We start from the raw sequence: 21,165 nt of genomic DNA, 5'->3' as shown, positions 1-21,165 counted from the left end.
TGTGTCTCACTGTATGCAAGGATTATTTTAGTCCCTAGGCTCATTGCTGCTCTATAATATTGAATGACCCACTGTTACAGCCTATGGGAATAGATTGTACATGTTCAAATTAGTACTCAGACACATTATTGAGGGGTGTTATCAGTTCAGCCTTTTTACATCATTTTTAATAACATTAAATATCCAAATGTTCCTGTGCAAAGTTTGAAAAAAGTTTGTTCAAAATGTTGCTCAGCTTCATTTTAGTCGTTCAATCCAGTGAATGTTTAACCCCCCCCCCCCAAAAGAAAAAAAAAAATGACATTGCATGAAACACTGTCTGGTACTTTATAAAAGAAATGGACAAGATCACCCTATTCAGTTTTTGGCGTTTACATTAGAACCTCCGACAGGACCCGTCTATAATCTCAATCAGAAATGCCCACTCCGGTGACAATGTTTGATCATTAGCGCTCCTGGCCCTCTTTGTTCCTGTCATGCAGTATATGTATTTGTACTAATGGTTTCTCACCCTCCTGGCCCCTAATTTGTAAAGGATAAGCATTATCTAATGGAGCTGAATACAGACACTGCTCAGATACTGAGGACATTCGGCAGTGGACTGGAGTGCTAATGCTAAACACTTGATTGGAATAAAAGATAAAACATGCATACTCTGACTCAGAATTACACGCTCCATTTTTGAAATGGAGATTTATTTTATAGTGTGCTGCCTCCGAGACAAGCCGTGGTCGAGCTGGTTTGGGAGGGAGGGCTGATACAGTATTATTATTATTTGTTTATTTATTTATTTTATTCATGTGGTGTGCTTGTGTAGCATAGTCATGTTAAATCTGAGATGCTATACACTGCAAATGGAAAACGGTTTTAGGTAAAGGTATTTAATAGAACTTAATTGAACACATATTACTACAAGCAGTTAAGGATTAAATTTTAAAATATTAATAATATTCACTAAAGCCATTCGTTTGCAGTCCCGAGAGTGCAGCACATTCAAAGTGCATTATTTTTTAATTTAAGCTTGTAGCAATGCTTTGTTGGCTTATCTTTAAATATGGCAATATACTCTAAGTAGTAAAATGGCATCTTGCACATTGCAGGTCCCTGATGAGGCATCATTTGCAATCAGTACCATCCTGATGCTAAACCACACAACCACTTGACTTTGATTTGCAGTTTCAAGGACACTGACGATCCCCAAGCAGATTCCTTGCACTGCCCAAAGCACAAAAAACATATTTATTCATTATTTGCTTTAATTGGACCAACACGATGTTTGTCTGTCTCCCTGACATCTCTGTAAAAAAAAGAAAAGAGCAAATGCCCTGTCTGGAAATAATCTCAGTTTATCTGAAAATATAAAGTGGGTCCTGATCGTTCAAGACATCAGAGAGTCTTCTTTTGATCTTTTACTTTCCTCCATCGGAAATTATCTGGAATATCAGCGTCTCCGTTTCTTCCTGACAGCGAGAGTTGAGCTTTGTTTTTAATCACCTCTACAGTCAGTGCAGCCAAGTTTGCTGGAATAAATGTGTGCAGAAGAGATGCTACTTAACTTATTGTAAATACATTTCTGTTAATAAAACTAAAAAGGCCAATCAAATGTTGTATCGAATTACTCTAACTTAATGGAACAGTCATTTGCGTTGAAATAAAAAAGGAAGTAAGGTTTACACTGTATATTTAAAAATGTATTCAACATTCTGGCACTAGATGGGCATCTACCAATAGACTAAAGCCAAGGCAACACCCTAAGAAGCACCAGCAGCTAACTGGAATGGTGTTGGGCTAACAAAAATGGGACAATAAATAGGAGAACAGTTTCCATTCAAGTCAATTCATCTCCAATTCCCCTGTGCTACAATAGGAGGCATTGTTCATCTACAGTATAATGTTGTGTGTCAGATAAGCCGGAAGCTTGGTTCAAGTCACTGTTCTGTAGAGTTCAATTAGTTTAGAGTTGTTTACTATTGTTCAACAACGTTTGTTTGGGCAATGTGCTTCTCAGTAGATAAGCCACGCTGTTTAGCAAACGTATCATTAGATAAGAGATGCTGTAGCTGTATTCTGTCAGTAGGGCAGCAGATCACTTATTTTAAGATTGTCCAGCCATACTTACAGTACTACTAATCTCTTGCTAAAGGAAGTCTGAAGCCTAGTCTAAGTCTAACAACATGAGAGAATAAAACCTTAAAATGTATGTAGCTTCATTTTTTTTGTTGTTGTTGAATTGTCAAAGTTTCACTGGAAGTGTTTACTGGAAGATGGACCAAGCAGATTCTTTTACAGCGATGAATGATAATTTCAACTACACAATAACTGAGGGAGGAGAACAAAAGCTAAAGCTACTGAAGGGAAAGGCATGAACACATCTTTTTAAAAGGCTAATAAAGACACCTTTATTTTTCTGTTTCCTAAGCACAAACAAAAACAAACATGTATATGTGTGTATATGTCACATGTACTGTTACTGTGCATCTTCAATATATAAATGCTGCACTCTCCTTTCACAGCACAGGTGTCATGAACTTTATAAGTATATTCAAAATGGTGCTTTTTTATTGTCGTTATTCTGGAGGAGTAAGAAGGTTTAAACATCAATAATTAATGGGTAAATAAACATACAAATTATAAACTGTTCACTGAGTTGTATTTTCCGAATAATGGAAGCAATAATCAATATATTAAAATGGGGGTATATTTTCAAGCATCTCTGGATAAACTAATGACAAGTCAAGTCACAAGACAAATTCTCTTTCTCATGATGTATACTCCCAAGTCAAAGTTGAGAAATGTTTTTGGCTTTATTATATTTTGGAAAATATATTGCAGCAATACGTACAAAATGGGATACTGTGAAGGAAAAGTAATGCGTTTCTCATACAAACAACAAGACTGTAACCATTGGATAAAACCTCAGAATGCCTTTCTCAGATAAAATATTTATTGAATAACAACAAGTTTACTGCACTGTGTTTACTTTTCTTTTTAAACAGCTGAAGAAGGGCTTTTGCCCAAAACATCCCGAAAATAAAATATTTTTTAATCTTTTAAACTTTTTGCGTACATTTTTTAAAAACCTTTTCATTCATTCATATATATATATATATATATATATATATATATATATATATATATATATATATATATATATATAACAATTAGATAACACATGTTCCTGTCACTTTATAAAAAAATCTCATTTTACCATCATTATGAAACTATCAGAATGTGATGAATGTTACAGTATTTTCAATCAAATAAAAATGCAATTTTTTTTGGCTGGCACATTAATAAACATTCCCTCTGTCATGAAATTGCCTGAGGGTGCTTAACAGATGGCAGATCATAAAGGAGACATAAATCAAACGTACTTTACTGTACAGAGGGATTTCAGAGCAAACCTCAACAGCAGCCTCCCATCACAGCACCACAGCTTTGCATGGAGTGCATTTACACTTATGGAGAAGTTGTTTCTCCTCGTATTCCTGTGTACAACCTCTTTCTGTTATTTCCAAAAGAAACTGGATATTTCCACCTCCCGGCAGAAAAAGCTAAAAGAATGTGTTGGCGACAAGAAAATGAAATCATTTAAAAATCAGGCCTCCACGCATGGCGCAGGGGTAAAAGGAAGATGGATGGGCACTTTGAGCAAAGCTGACAGCTTGTGAAGAGCCTTATTTTATAGGTGTTGCACCCATCATCCATCACACTTTTTTTTGCTTGGCAGGGATGTCAGTCCGACGGAGTTTAATCCGCCAAGCAGCCAATAACCTGGATCACAGGAAATTGAGGCCCGGCCTGCCCTGATGTCAACAGAAGGACAAGTTTATGAAACAAAAATAACATTTGATCTGAAAGTCAGCCAGTACAAAAGATAAACGAGTAGCGAATGGGCTTGGGTTGCATTCAAGATCAGAAATCGTTCAGTAAGTAAATACGTCAAGATCCACTTTCATTTGTACTGTAGCAATAACACTGAACAGACTGCTAGTTTTAAAACTGCTTTAAAGAACTGTGCTCATTCAAGAGCAATGCAGTTCCATGGGATGCTGGGACACTTGCCAGTATTAGCTGAAATGTCACGCAAAAAGTATCATAGAGAATTTGGTCCTTGGTGGGGCAATCCACTTCAGCTTTATATTATGAAGGCACTAGCCAAAATATTGGACTGCTTGATTAAGGGGTCATCTTTTACCCTGCCAGGAAAAGCCACAGATGGATTCTGTAAAAGCATTTTACAGTAAAAAGGAATCCATCTGGATTGCATCATCCGCTTCATTCTAAGGGTAATCCTGGGATAGCCACAGGTGATGCAATCCAGGGCAACTCCAGCTGTGGTTTATCCCCGTGGGGAATAGGCAGATAAAATCAACTCGTTGGTGTTATACACTTTATATTAAAATCAGGGATTGAGTCATGGATGAATATTTTTTTTTAATGAAGAGGTGTTTAAGTGCCTGAGCCAGGGCTTAGTTGCCTATGTTTATTAACTATATGGTTGTAACATAGTGTCACCAGGACTATATCATAATGCATTCAGGTACCTTTTACCTGCCTCTTTTTATAAGATAATGCAGGACTACAAGTAACAGAATGCATTGCGAATCTGTTCCTATTAGAACAAACCCTGGAATAGCCAAGGAGACCTCTGAGATAGTGTCCATTTGCTGGACACTGAATTGTTGAACACAAACGGGAAGAAACCTTTATGAAGCATGGTTGCAGAATTCTGATCTTCAAGGCCTGGAGTCCTCTTGGCCTTTGCTCCACCTATACCATACATTTACCAATGTAACTTTATAGAATTAATCAGTTAAGTATTTAATGATACCTACATAACCTATACAGTATAACCTATAGGACTCTGGACCTTTGGGACCAGATTTGTACACCCTGTTAAAAAGACTGGAGCACAGAATTAGTTGTCATCAAGTCAATAGCCTCAATTAGCATATCTTAATGCCCTGTTAAGAAATCCAGTATGGTTTGTTTAAGAATAATTTCACTGCTGTCAATATTGAATCGCTGAACTATGGAGAGGAGCTGATGACAAGACTAATCTATTTAGCCTCTAATGTCAACATTGCACTTAATAAACAGCCAGTTAAAAAGGAGAAGCCTCATTAGAGATCCTTGTTTTCTTCTGCGTACGTACATAAGGAAAGTGATGTGTCATTATTCAATTGGAATTTATTTAAAGGACATAAAGCTAACAAACGAGTTGGGTAAATCTGACCTTGACTGCAGTACTGTTTGTGACTCTCATCCCAAATCATTGGCTACAAAAAGAACCACAATGTTTCCCTCTAACAATGCATCTGTGAAGTAATTGAAAAAACAAAGGTAGCAGTTGCAGATAGCAGCAGTTACATTTTGTGTAGTTTCTTGCTTTCTTATACTGTTAAAATGTTTTTTTTTTACTCTCTGAAATGTGGTCTTTTTTAGTCTTTTCTATGGAGGTTTAGGGAAAATGCACACTTTGTGGCAAATCTCAGACAGAGTATCTCTGACATTACCCTTTGGGCAGCAGTGTGGAGTAGTGGTTAGGGCTTTGGACTGGAGGGTTGTGGGTTCAATCCCAGGTGGAGGACACTGCTGCTCTACCCTTGAGCAAGGTACTTTACCTAGATTGCTCTAGTAAAAACCCAACTGTATAAAGGGGTAATTGTATGTAAAAATAATATGATATCTTGTAACAATTGTAAGTTGCCCAGGATAAGGTTGTCTGCTAAGAAATAAATAATAATAATAACACAAATGCAATTCTAGATTTAAATACAACCACTATAATAATTAAGATTTGTGTTACAATTTTTGTGGGTTATGAAAGTATTTTTAGTACATTTCTGGCTGTAAAATATGTAAAACACCAAGGAAGGTCCAAATTAGTCATGTAGAGGATGGTGTTATTTAAATCTGCCAATGTTTAGACCAATTGAGTAGACCTCAGTCTATGTTCATTTTATGCATGCGTTTTCAGGAAATCAGGCGCAATTTCCTTATACGCGGTAGCTGCTAAACAACACTACTCAAAACTCATAACCAAGATAATAATGAATAAAAGCACTGCATTCCAGGTAAGAGTTACACAATTAACTCATTAAATGTATGTCCTTTAAAAAGATAATTCATGCCAATATCCTCAAAAAAAGCACCAAAAAAAAAATTGATGTATAAAAATAAGATTTTTAATTGTATTTTGTCAACGGCAAGTGGAAATACGGGAATTAAATACTTTTCATAAACCTAGAGGTCTCAGACACAAACATTATTGAAATGCAACCCAATCATGCTTTGTCAAAGTGGTTAATCACCACGGCAGACTTCACAATTGTTAATTACTTCACGCACAGTGGTAAGGCTGAGGGGAATGTAGAAATAGGTACCTTGCAAAACTATGAAGGGCAAACTTCAAGTTTAACAGGACAGTCAGGAGTGGTTTGAAAAGACAAAACAGATGATAGGGCTTCAGACATCACATCAAACAGCATTTATTTTTTTAAACGATGGGATATGCTTCACTTTGCCTGTTCATTTTTCATCCGTCAAAACATTTTATTTAATGCAAGCAAATCGAAAAGCATGTCATTTGTAACTCATTTTTCTTATAAACTGTATTTTAGGGTTTAATGGATTGTATTCTCTAAGCCTTATCAAGGCAACACATCCTTTTCCATTTTCCCCTCCCATCCTACTGTTTCTGCTGTAAAGAAAAGACATCTTGATAAATCTTACAGAGCCAGTCCGAGCCTTTCACTGCAAATGCCAGATTTTGTGTTACATAGCAATCCTTCTCTAAAGGTTATAAAGCTAATGAATTTAATTTAGTCAATCTTTCCTGCTGCTCAAATGGTTTAAAGAATCACACTTCAAATTAAAGGTCAAGATTTGATTTTTTAAAGTTATATCTGTAAGCGGCAGCTTCATATGAGTGTTTAGTTTGCCCCACAGACAGATATGTGTTTCAGAAAAAAACACTTCAGAAATTCGGTACTGAAAATCGTGGTTTTAGAAATGACCACCGGGGGTGTAAAACGGTAGTTTATGCAACTGGGATTCAGACCCAGAAGTTAAAAAAGGGACAAGCCTGGTAAATAATGATCTCGGCACAAACAGCAATACAGCATTGTGCAAAAACACACAAAACAGTATTTTAAACAGGTGAGAAATGAAATGTTCCAAAAATGTAGCTGCACATCCCTTTAGTGCAGGTGTGTGTTCTCTTCCGGGTGGTTTTGTGTTGCAAACCACAATGAACATCCCAAGCTGTAGAAATTCAAGGTCGTTCGGAGATGAGAGGAGCACACTGGAGCTGGGAAACAATGTTAAAAAAAAAAGCTTCTAGGAAATGATTCCTGTTCTCCAAAAGAAACAATATCTGTCACTAACTGAACAGCACTGATGAGATTTACAAAACATGCAATACCAAAAGTATATCTAGTATGGTGTCCCCATACACCTTCTGCAGAGACCACCTTGTAGTTTCTACAGAAATGCTTTAAATAATCATTAACCCAGATTATGGAATTCCCAAATGGGATATATAGTTCATCAATGTGAATCTCTTAGACTAAATAAATACTGTTCTGCCATGACCTACTCACAGCTTAACTACATGGCCGGCACCTTGGTATGGACGCCACTCAAATTGAATTTTGTGCGCTATTGTAATCGGGAGCTGGTTAACGTGTCATCCACAGTGTTTTTTGGACGTCTAAGATTTCAGTAATGCCATGTTTAATTTACTTTAACAGGGTCATGAACATTTATGCCTTTGGCTGCCTCCCAAATAAAACAACAGCATGAGCCAAGATCCCAGGTAAGCTTCCCCAAGCATATGGTTTGCAGAGCCTTGCTCATACTTCTTGCTGAGTTTGATTAAAGCACGATGACCCTTTATGAGAGTTTAAAGCAGTGAAGTTCAATTTGAAGAATGACCCATAAGATCAGAGTGAACAAGCTAAGTGTTAGTCTAAAATAACAGGTGATAGATACTCCGTACACCCTCATCACAAAGCTTGAATAACTCAAGTTTACATTTTTTTCATGAATAGCAAAACTACAGTTTGCTATTCATGAAACTGTTCTGAATTTCTGAGTGTTTATCATAGTAAAAGCCATGGCAAGCTGTAATAAAGCACGGTGAAAGAGTAGGTAATCACTGGGATTACAATCTGAATGGTTTGGGGTTCTGTGCTCCCATATTGAGTTATTATTCTTTTTCTGCCTTTACTTGGCTTTGAGTTTACTTTGAGCTTCTGTGGAGTGTCCTAAGTGTTCTAAGTGCATGGGCTGAACAGCCATTCAAACAATGTGACAGTGTGACTTTACAGCTCTGCGAGATCCATCACTTAGGATTCTCCACAAGCTCACAGTCAAGTACAGGCAGATTTAGAGAAAACAGTTTCTCTATTGGAGCAACATAACCCAGAGCCACTTAGCATACATGCAAACACCCTAAAATAGTAAGAGAAACAAAGCCATTAAAATCCCATTTGAAGCTACTTACACTTTAAGTTACCCAATGGGAGGAAAGTCCCTGACCCAGGGTGCTGATTTACAGTAGATTACATTTTCCATCCTGTTTTCATGTCTTTACTCTTGTAATTCCATATAATACAGAAAAACGGGATTACAACTAAAACATCAGCAAGCCGCTCTACACTCACTGATCACAGTCTCTGAGTCTGGCAGCGTTCAATCTGTGCTAACAGCAACACAGCGCAATGTATCGGGATCTGTTGAAGCTCAACACTAGCTTAACTAATAGCACAATTACAAAGAAGGAACGGTGTACCAGTCTGTGGAGTGAAAGCTAAACAGATGATCAAACAGACCTGCTGCTCTAGTAAGCAGCCCATGTTGGGACTGCAAACTACCATAAGGCAGTCAGTTCTTGTTACAGTCTGCAGTAGGTTTTACCATTACAGTCATTACATTGCACCATTGATCTTTCCTGACAGAACATGCACGATTGGAAATGCTCAGATAGGGTCCAGGCTGTTTACACTGCCCAAGTCAATAAGAACTCTAAATGCACTTTTGCATACTACTTTGTTTTGTTTTTCAATATGACACAACTGTGGTGACTGACAAGTATACTGAAGAATAAGACATCAGATGGTACTTTTAACAGGACCTCCCAAACCTCTGGGAATCATGCAAATCCATGTGACCTAAGCCAGATTTGAATCCAGGCCCGCAGGAGGTGAAAAGGATAGTACTTTACCTGCTGTGCCAACAAGCCTCTCTCCTCCTAATTAATGGCTTGTCCTTTTGGTAATTTCAATCAACATTGACAGTCCAGCTTATCCCGTTCTACCCTGACCCTGCACACTGAGCAAAAGCAATCTAGCAGAATTGTGCAGCTTGTCTGCCTTGGCATCCAGACAGAGCTGGGCCACATTAGATTTCCTTTAAAATGAAAGGCAAAATATTCTGATCATCCCCTCCACTGCCTAATCACAGCCAAGCGGTGGGTAATGTCCCTTGGACTGTAGATCCAGAAATGGCAAGCAACTTGTCCTTTCCATGGCTTGGGATCACAACGTTTATGAGTTTTAATAATTAGTTACTAAACTAGGAAAATCGGGTAGTTCAACATTCCAGTGCTATTCTGGTGTTAGTACTGTGAAAAGGTAGGTCCTTCATTTACAATATACAAGGTTCAAATTTAGGCAAGTCTTCATAAGCACAAACATGCTGAGAGCAGAATCCATGCAAAATACAGTCATTATATGGTGCTACTGGTTCCCTTCCTGAGAATTATTTGGGAAATCAGGCAAAAACTGAAACACTATGACATACGCTAACTGTAAATACACCACAGATATATGATGTACCATCTACTGTAGAAGCAGATTGCAAATAATTCAGCATAAGGGCATCCTGTATAGATTTATTAAGTAAGAGTAAATCTTATTTATAAAGACTGCTGGTAATCCCACCGAGGGAAGTCATTTTGAATTTGCAGTTTTAGTTGAGTTGATTTGGTTTTAGTTGAGTCCCTTGAGGGTAAAAAAAACTACTGTATAACAATCTCCCTGGAAATATGTTTCATTTCCTTAACCTTTCTGACACACAAAACAAGGCTTGTTAAATCTGATTGAATTGTAATTCCGGGGGAGACAGCTTTGTTTTTCCGATAACAAAACACTGCCCTCAGCAATGTGGATTTGATGATTACCAAGTTTCAAATTTAAATAAATGTATTTTATGTGTAGATGCCTCTGGGGGAGTGAATGTTCCTGAAACATTGTCCTCCAGACAAAGCGACAAAGTGCAATATAGTACCAATGCATATGCATACAGTAAGTGTAAGTACGCACAATCTAATTACAACAAGGAATACAATTCACTGATGCGTTTATCTGTCGATTTATATTCAAAGACAGAGAGAGGGAGAGACAAAGATTTATCTGTGTGACAGTCACGTCGCACAGCTGAAAAAAAATAAATAAATCCAATGGACTCACAGAAACATCTAATCTACAGTATGCGTTGTCATACAGTGTGTGTGATTACTGACACAGTCAAACGTAGAATTTTAAATTTTTGGCTGTGACAAAATATAATTTAATTCCACTCAAAAACATGCTATCTGCAGGATGACAGACCGTACGCAATTTCAACCCTGCTTTCAATGGACAGACAAGCTTGTAGCATAGTATGATTTCTTCAAATAATAATGAATTTATTTCCAAAGTAATTTAAAATATATACATAAGACAAGAGGACAGGTTGATTTAAGCTTTTTTTATTTACAACAATGAGCTTTTAGAGCAGATTACAGGATTCGAGCAGCAGATTATGGGATATTCCTCCTACTTTAATTGTTTTTGTACTGTAAGAACATCAAGAGCCCTGACCTGTCTCTTAAACTTGTGTAGAGGAGATTCGTTTTCAAATGTGATCAGAGGATGTCCATGGCAATAAACTGGAAAGGATGCTTTTTAGGCATCTGAACATTTTTACTTTGGTTAATAACCAGCTATGGGCAGCATTATAGGTAGATTTATAAACTAAGGAAGGTAGTATGTTACATTGGAGTCTAAAATAAATAGACCCGCCAGATGGAATTTAAATTATTATCCTGGGGGATGGATCAAAATGACCCATACATAAAAACTTGTTTTCATATAATTTTATGATACCTTGGGAATAAAATATCTAGGTTCAAGTTTTGTATACATAATGACAAATATTTCCACCAAGAAATAAAATGATAATTGATCAGTCTGGGGCAGTGGTTCTCAAGGGACCCCCTTTAATGTGACTTTAAAATGACTAATAACTCTAGAAAGAGCTCAATCTCGATTTATTTTAATTGTATAAACAAGACATGTCTGAAGAATGAAGCAACAGACTGTCTTATTCTTAACCTGACCGAACTCTTCTTCAATGCACTGATGCAATTACGTACAATATAGTAGGTCTGCTTGAGATTTGCATCCCCCGGAAACTCTCCAACTAGCCCCGGTTTGAAAACCCACTGGTCCAGAGCAAACTTTTAACCCAACAGACCGTAAATGTCCTACCTTAACGTGAAAGCATCCACGGTGGAGCCAGGAGACACAGACACATAAAAAGTGACAACATCCCTCTTTTTAATGGGCTTCGAGGACACCTGTATGACAACACCATCCCCCAGCCTGAGCTCTGCCTGCTGCCCTTCACTTGGGGGGATCTGGTGGATATGGACACTTCCGATCCTTCGCATTGGGGTAACGGGGGTCTCATCAAACTCGTATTGCTCTGTTCTGCCCCTCTTTGTAGCCTCTTCGTTGACACATCCTCCATTCAGGGTGGATCGAATCATGTAATAGAGCTCCACGGGGGTGCCATCTGCAGGGTCAACAGGTTTTTCCTGATTGAAAGTTTCACCTGTTGGACTGAACCAGCTGGAAAGGGGTTCAAGTTCTGCCACACAGAGTCCTAGATTTCCTTGGAGTCTGCAAGAACCTCTGACCTCCTGGGTCTGCCAGAATGCAAACACCATTATACAAGGCAACTTGTCCATTGTGCCCTCAGGGCTTTGGTCATACCAGTTGTTCCCTGAAATGTAAAACAAGACCTGTACTTTGGGCTGGGAGGAGGAGACTCTCCTGTTGAGGATGTAAGACTGGATTTTCCAGTTAAAGCTAAACTGGTTGGTTGTGTAGAAAAGGTCTGCCATCTGGATCATGTCCAGAGGAACGGTCTGCTCCACAGATAAGGGGCCGTAGCTGACGTTGACTATAGGGGCTTGGGCTTGGCTAGCCTGTAGTATTAGGAAGGGCTCTGTGTGAGTCTGCATGCTGGAGTTCCTCATGATATCCTGATTGGCTTCCTTGAGAAAAAAGGATGAGTTGGCGTTGAGGACCTTGTAGTTCACAAGCAGGTACATGGGGAATGATGTAGGTCTTTTGATGCCGATAGAAAGTTCTCGGCTCTCAATCTCTGTAATACAAATAGAAACGTTCATGAATTGCAGCTTTATTCATCAACATCTCAAAATTCCTATAAGGTAGTATTTCCCACTTTTTTAACCAAAACCTGGGAGTTCTTGGACATCTTACTCCATCAGGTTTCCAGTAGGGGTGTGCTCGTACTCGTAATTGCCTTTAAGAAGTATTTATCATCAGGTATTAAATAAATACAGTCATTAATGTATTGATTTCAAAACAAGAAAAGCTGTCCTTCCCTCACCTTTACAACGGAGTACCAACCAATGGCAATTAACTTCTGCATTGAATGTTTTAAAAGCCAATTGGAAGCGAATGTTCCTCTCTTGCAGGGCGCTTATATTTGTAATGCCATACTGTTGTACTGAGGCTGTAAACTGAGTTTACCCTTATAAGAGTATTTTTGCATGATTATGCTATGCATTTACTATAGTTTACTATGATTTGCCATGTTTTTTTTTCATATGCTTTACAATGCTTGCCTATGCTTTACCATGCTTTAAAGGCAATTACGAGTAACAGTATCAGCACACTCCAAGTTTGTAATAGCTATGAATTTATAAGATACTTAACACAGCTTTTATTTGTACAGTACTTTGTTGTGTTTGTTTTCTGACCCGTTTATTGGTATATATATATTGAGTACCTATCTAGCCGCACTTAGATGTTTTCAAAGACACGTGTTAATAGAACAAGTCCATAAAACAGAATAGTGAATGTCACTGATGTTCTTAACTCTGATCGAGTAGTGAATGGCATTTAGAAGTCATTCTACATAACTTTAATGCGGACTGCCTTCCTACAAAATACGACTACAACCTTCATACTGACACCCATTTGATCCTATGTGCAATTGAATCTATTAATCCAGCATATGGGAAGGTACTTTCATTTCTCAATAGCTTTCACATATATCACTTCCTTGCAGGATTATTGATTGCAAAACCATAGACCATATACAGTTGCTCAAGTGAACCCAATTTGCTGGCGTACTTAATACACCTTCAGCATCTCAAAATGAGTTTATAAAAACAGGCAGCAAAACATGCTTCTCATTAAAGTAAAAGGGCATCAGCTACCTTTTATATAATTACACTGCTGTCCTTGACCTATACTATAAGGGTTTGCTTTAGTAAGATACATATTAATAATAACTAAGGGAATAATGAAGCCCTCCAGGCAGCATCTCCTACTTTTCCCATGGGTGACATAGCAATGAGAGATTCGGCACTCTTAAAGGAGTAATGACCAAGACAAAACCACTGCCAATATCATTAGGTACTTTCTCGCAAATCCCTTATGATTTTCCTGTAGATTATCTGTAGAAAACTACTTCGGTGAGGGTAGTAAGTGTTGAGAAGTGTGGGTTCACCACAACACTTAAGAAGGCATCTGCCGAAAGTTAAACCTCAAAATATAATTTTCTAGCAGCTAACAAATAAGTAAATGAACATCATACACCATTAAATAATTTCAAACAGATCACCTAAAGGATATCAGAAGGGCTCTGTGACTTTCATGACATCATCTTGTGATATGAGGGTAGGGTTAAGTAGAGGTCATTGTCTGAAAGAATGTACAGCTGTGGCCAAAAGTTTTGCATCACCTAGAATTTAATTAAAATCATGTAATCAAAGAAACTGCAAAATGGTATCGCAAAAGTCTACCGGAAGCCATAATGGTAGTACAGTATTCTATGTTAGATTTCAAAATGTCACATTTTTCAATTTGTGTCATTTTTTCGTAAAGTATATGGAAAACTGCAAAGCGGTATGTAATTCAATATGTTAACGTAACATTATTCAGCAGGTTTCATTCAACCTTCACCCGCACATCGCACCCGTAAGACAGCACAAGGAGGTTAAGTGACTTGCTCAGGGTCACACAATGAACTGAGATTTGAACTGGGGACCTCCTGGTTACCAGACCCTTTTCTTTAACCACACATCCTCCTATTAACTTAGTAAAAAAAAAACTTAGTTACTTGTATAAAGTGATGCAAAACGACTTGGAGTGATTGAATGCAGAATCAGGAAACAGCAACAACTCACATCGTTTAAATTGAAATTTCTGTATTTTCTAAAATGAATCTAAATAAAATGAATACCAAATATATTCGACATAAGAAAAAAAAAGAGGGGAGCACTGATAATATTACCAGTGCTGATAGCTGCTGGTAAGAAGATTTTAGATCATTTTAAAACCCTTGTTTAGCACTTACTTAAGTTTGTTAGATGTTCGTTCGAAACTTAGCTTCAGATACAGGAATTATTAAACTGTATCAATGTATTTTAGACCTCCTGTGTTACTTAAAACAATACATAGTTATCCCTTACTGAGCTTTACTCATCTCTTCCTCTTGTTCTACATATATTAATTATTCTTTATTTTCAGTCAAAGTGTAATTTTCTTCACCTGAACAACAAGATGCTCACGTTTGAGGCCATCCGCACAGGTACAACAAGCTGCGGGTCAGTGAGCTGAAACGTGAGTGTCTGTGCAAACCCAGGCAGACTTCACAGATATAGCTGCACACAGGGAACCACAGAGGCTTTTCTGACTGTGCTTAGCAGACTGTTCAGGTGGAAACCAGTGCTGACAGGTGGGGACTAGCTCAGCTACAGAACCTCAATATATAAAAATAAAAATAAGGAGGCTTATTCATTTTCCTGATTCATTCATTTTACACAGCTTTCTGTGCCACTGTAACAGCAGACCCAATTGTACAAAGAAAATGACATTTAAAAAGAAAATGGATTATTGTTTTTTTATTGGTTTATGTACCGGTTTCATGCTTTTAAATTTTCAAGGACAAAACTGGCTATGACAAGAATGTACATTTGTGTATCTTTCATGAAACAGTACTGCACTGTATATACTACTTAGCCACGGCATGTGATATACTGTTTAGTATTGTTATATAGATCAATGCGGTGTTCTCTTATCTAGTTCTTCATTACAGAATTTCATATTAAAACATTGATTTTATGTCATCTTGCAATCATTAAAACTGACAGCTGCTGGACAGTGATTTATTGAATGTTTACAACGGTCCAATATTTAAATTGAAATTACATTCTTCAAAATAAATGCATTATTTCATTGCTTTAAGATTTAACCACTGTATATCATAAGTTTGCACCACAGCAATAATTTACAAAAACATAGATCGATTTACATGTAGTGCAGGTCCTGGTCCTAGTACTCGAATTCCCTGGCTATTTATCAAGCTGTGTGAAAACCAAACTGTGAAACTCTGGCCTCACAATACATCTCAATCTGGCTCGGAGCTCCGAGAGACACATACTCTGCATTTTGGGATAGCTGCAAAAGGATGCAATACAAACTGAATCGGTGGCTTTTGGATGACAGGTAAACTGCAGGTATCGTTTGCAGTCCCCGAGCATTCTAGTACACTGTCTTTTTAAATTGCTGCTGCTTCTATGAGCAGTCATTGTTATCACTGTAAGTTTAATTTTACAACAAGAAGATTGTTTACCTAACAAAGCACAGGAATGTGCAGGAACTTCTTTTATTAAAGACCCTTGTAAATGTGCCTGTTTTGTTAACCATCACATTATGAAGCTGAGTACACAATTTAGGATCAATCCTACCAGAGGTTATACGCCTCACAGGCTTTCATAGATACTAAGTTTGCTGAAGGAATCTGGTATGCCTTTTCCTAGCTAATTGAATCGAGCCCTTAATCTATAGAAAAAAAAAAAAAAAACAATATACAAAGAGGCTGATTCCATTGCAATACCATAGGATGTGGGTTAATGTAAACCTCTGTGCTCTGTCCTCTTTACAGCTTATCCCAGGCTAAACACAAGGAGGGCTGCAATAGCAGGTGACAGCTCACTCCTCTCCTAGTGCTGCTCCTAAATCCAAGCCCGGTAAGAGCTGTGTTTCAGATAAATACCCAGCAGCGCAAGCCCAACAACAACAGCAAGCAATATGCTCACTCAGGATGAAGCCTGGAAAGATTTTGTTCACAGCCTTTTCTCCGTATTTGAAACCGAACCAGATTTTAGGTGGCATTGGCATTGGGGTGGGCCATTGAAACAATCTGTCATTGGCTGAAAACCCCAGTGGTATAATTTTCATATTTTGCACTGCGTAGCACTCTTCTAAATCCTTTATGTTCTCTTTTTTTCTGTAATTTATCTTTGGAACAAGTGTGGATTAGAACAATAAATATGGATTTGCCTAATAAACGTATCCTTAATTTCCTGCTGTGGCTTATTTCCACTGCTTGTTCTGGCTTTCTCATTAGTTGGCCAGAAGATTTAAACATCTGCTCTTGACAGAAAGAAATTACCCTCTGCCTCCCCCCAAGCGAGCGACTTTGACCTTGACATGTCTGACGGTGCCCTTAGACTGCCGTATATGAACTTTGAGTTAATTAAATGTACAACTAGCTGTACAGTTTCCACCAGGGATTCCCTGGAGCAAGAGGTTCAGCCCACAGTTGTTTTAACTTCTATACAACAGCTGAGAATATGCTGAGCACGGAGACCAGGCCTGTTAATGTAAGCATCATAATGGAGACATTGTTTAACATTAACATGCTGTTGTAGTTTACACATCAGGCCATATAACGGATATGCATTGGTGTTAGAATTAATGGCATAGTCAAGGCAGAGCCCTACATGTAGGGACTTTTATACAAAGCACAGATTTAAGATGGGCCATAAAATTGCAAATGGTATTCCATATCATTTGACCATGATTTACCTTGGTTAATCATTGCCAGAACTTGCTTGGTATACGACACCATTAAATCACGTTCAAAATGTGACTGGAGTTTTGGAACATGTTATCAACATAAGTGACCATTCAAATGTAATGGTCAACTACTGTACCATGAATAACCAAATGTTCGCTACATGAGGACTATTTTAGGTTCCTAATCAAGCTTTTCATTTGACATCCCCAGCGAAAGATATTACATGCATATTAAACTACTGGGGCGTGGAACATCGGTCACCTTTTTTAAGTACCTCACTCAGACTGCTTCCTCACTAAATATCTTGGTATCCCAGAATATGTACTGTGCCTGTCTCAAGTGCAATGGCAGCACACATATTATCTATTTAATACAAATGACTGCCAAGATTGGCATGACATTCAGTCAGCTTGCTTTTATTTATGCTTAGTCAGGCTATATTTGTTGGAGGGTCTAATATATATATATACAATATATATATATATATATATATATATATATATATATATATATATATATACATATATATATATATATATATATATATATATATATATATATATATATACACACACATACAGTACTGTGCAAAAGTTTTAGGCAGGTGTGAAAAAATGCTGTAAAGTAAGAATGCTTTCAAAAATAGACATGTTAGTAGATTATATTTATCAATTAACTAAATGCAAAGTGAGTGAACAGAAGAAAAATCTAAATCAAATCCGTATTTGGTGTGACCACCCTTTGCCTTCAAAACAGCATCAATTCTTCTAGGTACACTTGCACAAAGTCAGGGATTCTGTAGGCATATAGTCAGGTGTATGATTAAACAATTATACAAAACAGGTGCTAATGATCATCAATTCAATATGTAGGTTGAAACACAATCATTAACTGAAACAGAAACAGCTGTGTAGGAGGAATAAAACTGGGTGAGGAACAGCCAAACTCAGCTAACAAGGTGAGGTTGCTGAAGACAGTTTACTGTCAAAAGTCATACACCATGGCAAGACTGAGCACAGCAACAAGACACAAGGTAGTTATACTGCATCAGCAAGGTCTCTCCCAGGCAGAAATTTCAAGGCAGACAGGGGTTTCCAGATGTGCTGTCCAAGCTCGAAGAAGCACAAAGAAACGGGCAACGTTGAGGACCGTAGACGCAGTGGTCGGCCAAGGAAACTTACTGCAGCAGATGAAAGACACATCATGCTTAGTTCCCTTCGCAATCGGAAGATGTCCAGCAGTGCCATCAGCTCAGAATTGGCAGAAAACAGTGGGACCCTGGTACACCCATCTACTGTCCGGAGAAGTCTGGTCAGAAGTGGCCTTCATGGAAGACTTGCGGCCAAAAAGCCATACCTCCGACGTGGAAACAAGGCCAAGCGACTCAACTATGCATGAAAACACAGGAACTGGGGTGCAGAAAAATGGCAGCAGGTGCTCTGGACTGATGAGTCAAAATTTGAAATATTTGGCTGTTGCAGAAGGCAGTTTGTTCGCCGAAGGGCTGGAGAGCGGTACACGAATGAGTGTCTGCAGGCAACAGTGAAGCATGGTGGAGGTTCCTTGCAAGTTTGGGGCTGCATTTCTGCAAATGGAGTTGGGGATTTGGTCAGAATTAATGGTCTCCTCAATGCTGAGAAGTACAGGCAGATACATATCCATCATGCAATACCATCAGGGAGGCATCTGATTGGAACCAAATTTATTCTGCAGCATGACAACGACCCCAAACATACAGCGAAAGTCACCTATCTTTAGCGTAAAGAAGAACAAGGAGTCCTGGAAGTGATGGTATGGCCCCCACAGATCCCTGATCTCAACATCATCGAGTCTGTCTGGGATTACATGAAGAGAGAGAAGCAACTGAGGCTGCCTAAATCCACAGAAGAACTGTGGTTAGTTCTCCAAGATGTTTGGGCCAACCTACCTCCCGAGTTCCATCAAAAACTGTGTGCAAGTGTACCTAGAAGAATTGATGCTGTTTTGAAGGCAAAGGGTGGTCACACCAAATATTGATTTGATGTAGATTTTTCTTCTGTTCACTCACTTTGCATTTTGTTAATTGATAAATATAAACTATTAACATGTCTATTTTTGAAAGCATTCTTACTTTGCAGCATTTTTTTCACACCTGCCTAAAACTTTTGCACAGTACTGTATATATATATATATATATATATATATATATATATATATATATATATATATATATATATAGTGAGGAATTGGTTAAAAAAAACATACAGAATGTGGAAGGACCACATAAACGAACTGGATGGTGAACAAACAAATTAAATATGGAATGGTTGGTGTGCAAAGACTTTACCTGGGGCATTAGGACCCAGTAGAGGTTATTAGTCAGGACTAATTCCAGGTGAATTCAATTACAGGTGGTAATTGACAATGGTTAAAAAGGTGTGCGTATGTGTGTTACACTGAGTGGGAGAGTGGGAGAGTGGGAGAGTGGGAGAGTGGGAGAGTGGGAGAGTGGGAGAGTGGGAGAGTGGGAGAGTGGGAGAGTGATTATTACTACTGTGAGAACTGGTCAACAACATTTTGGAAAGAGTATTTGGATTACGATTTGGTTTTGGAGATGAGGTAACAGGCTTAACCTGCCCCGTCATTAGTTAGGGAACCATCTGTTTAGTCAGGACCTGAGACCGGGTTAGGTTTTGTTTCCTTTATTTTCTTTTCAGTGTTTAAAAATAATAAACACACACTACGGCATTTTCTTGCATCTGGTTGTCAAGTGTCTGTTTTGAGGAAAAACCTGTGACAAGAAGGCAACTCATCACAATATATATATATATATATATATATATATATATATATATATATATATGGGAAAAATGCTCCAAGAACATCTGTCAACAGCGTAACATGAAGAAAACAACAACAACAAAAAACATTACAATGACACTTTCAAGCTCCTAGCTTTTCATGGAGGACTGCTCTAATCTTCAAAACATGTTCAAAAGTTATCTTGACATCATTTAAATATACTTTTCAAACATCCTAAACAAATATAGCAAGTCTGCCCTTATCCTTTAAAACAGCGTTCCCAATACTACTCCTCCAAAAGCAGGAGGCAGACACTTTATCAGCTTATTGCAGTCTCATCCCATGTGGCTTATAGTATCTGACAGGTTTTTAGTTCAATAACAGTACTGTTTTTATAACTACATATTCAACTGGGATTTCAAACCCAGAAGCAGCTAGAAGGAAAGCTTGGGAAGAAATGTTATTATATGCCACTGTAATGTCTTCTTAACTCCCCTTGGAACCATAAAAATTACATCTATTTTGCATTGCTGCAGCGTTCAGTCTGGGCACACTGCAAGTCTATTTAAGGATATGTTTCTAGAGATTGCTTTTTGAATAGTTCAATACTGGTCATATCCATCTTATACAGAATTGTAAGACTGTTGTAACAAAAGTCGTGTGACAGGGATGAATACATGACCTTTTTCAACTGGCTTTATATCCAAAGTCAACCAGTGAGGTGAGATTTTCAGTGCATTTAACATATTTTCCACTGTTTTGTTTTATTTATATGAATTACGATGCTTTATTTATAACTGCATATTTACTTGAAGGTGGCCTCAGATGTACAATAATTAAAACCCACAGGGGGATACTAAACCTTTGAAATTTAAATTTGTATTTATTTACTTATTTAGTAAAGTACAGGTACCTTGCGCCACTCGCTAGACTAAAATAGATATACATGCAAATTTGTTTTAACCTTTATTTATCCAGCATCAAGATTAAAAAGTGAACAGGTCAAATCATCAGTGTTTCAGTGCCGTGCACCTTCACCAGGATTTACACAGTAAGGAAGCTCTGGAATTAGTTTAATCAAGGTGTTATTGCACTGCTGCCAACAGGCAAAGGGGAAGGGCATCATTTACAAGGTTTTCCTTATTTGATAGACATTTTAAGACCTAGCAGCTCAGTATGTTGGCAAGGTCTTCAGACTTTGGCTTGAAG

At 37.9% G+C, this 21,165-nt stretch overlaps 1 protein-coding gene across 1 annotated transcript in view; it reads right to left on the bottom strand.

Annotated features, from left to right (window-relative positions):
• The window catches only part of LOC117428512 (transmembrane protein 132D-like), a 57,910-nt gene that overhangs the window by 26,111 nt on the left and 10,634 nt on the right, over nucleotides 1-21,165 (bottom strand). The window contains exon 2 of the mRNA XM_058994615.1: nucleotides 11,541-12,441. Coding sequence (XP_058850598.1) covers nucleotides 11,541-12,441 — 901 coding nt within the window. The remainder of the gene's footprint in view (nucleotides 1-11,540; nucleotides 12,442-21,165) is intronic.

Source organism: Acipenser ruthenus, chromosome 21 (assembly GCF_902713425.1).
Source record: "Acipenser ruthenus chromosome 21, fAciRut3.2 maternal haplotype, whole genome shotgun sequence".
Taxonomy (NCBI): Eukaryota; Metazoa; Chordata; class Actinopteri; order Acipenseriformes; family Acipenseridae; genus Acipenser; species Acipenser ruthenus.
This window is presented reverse-complemented; position numbering and strand designations above follow the sequence as displayed.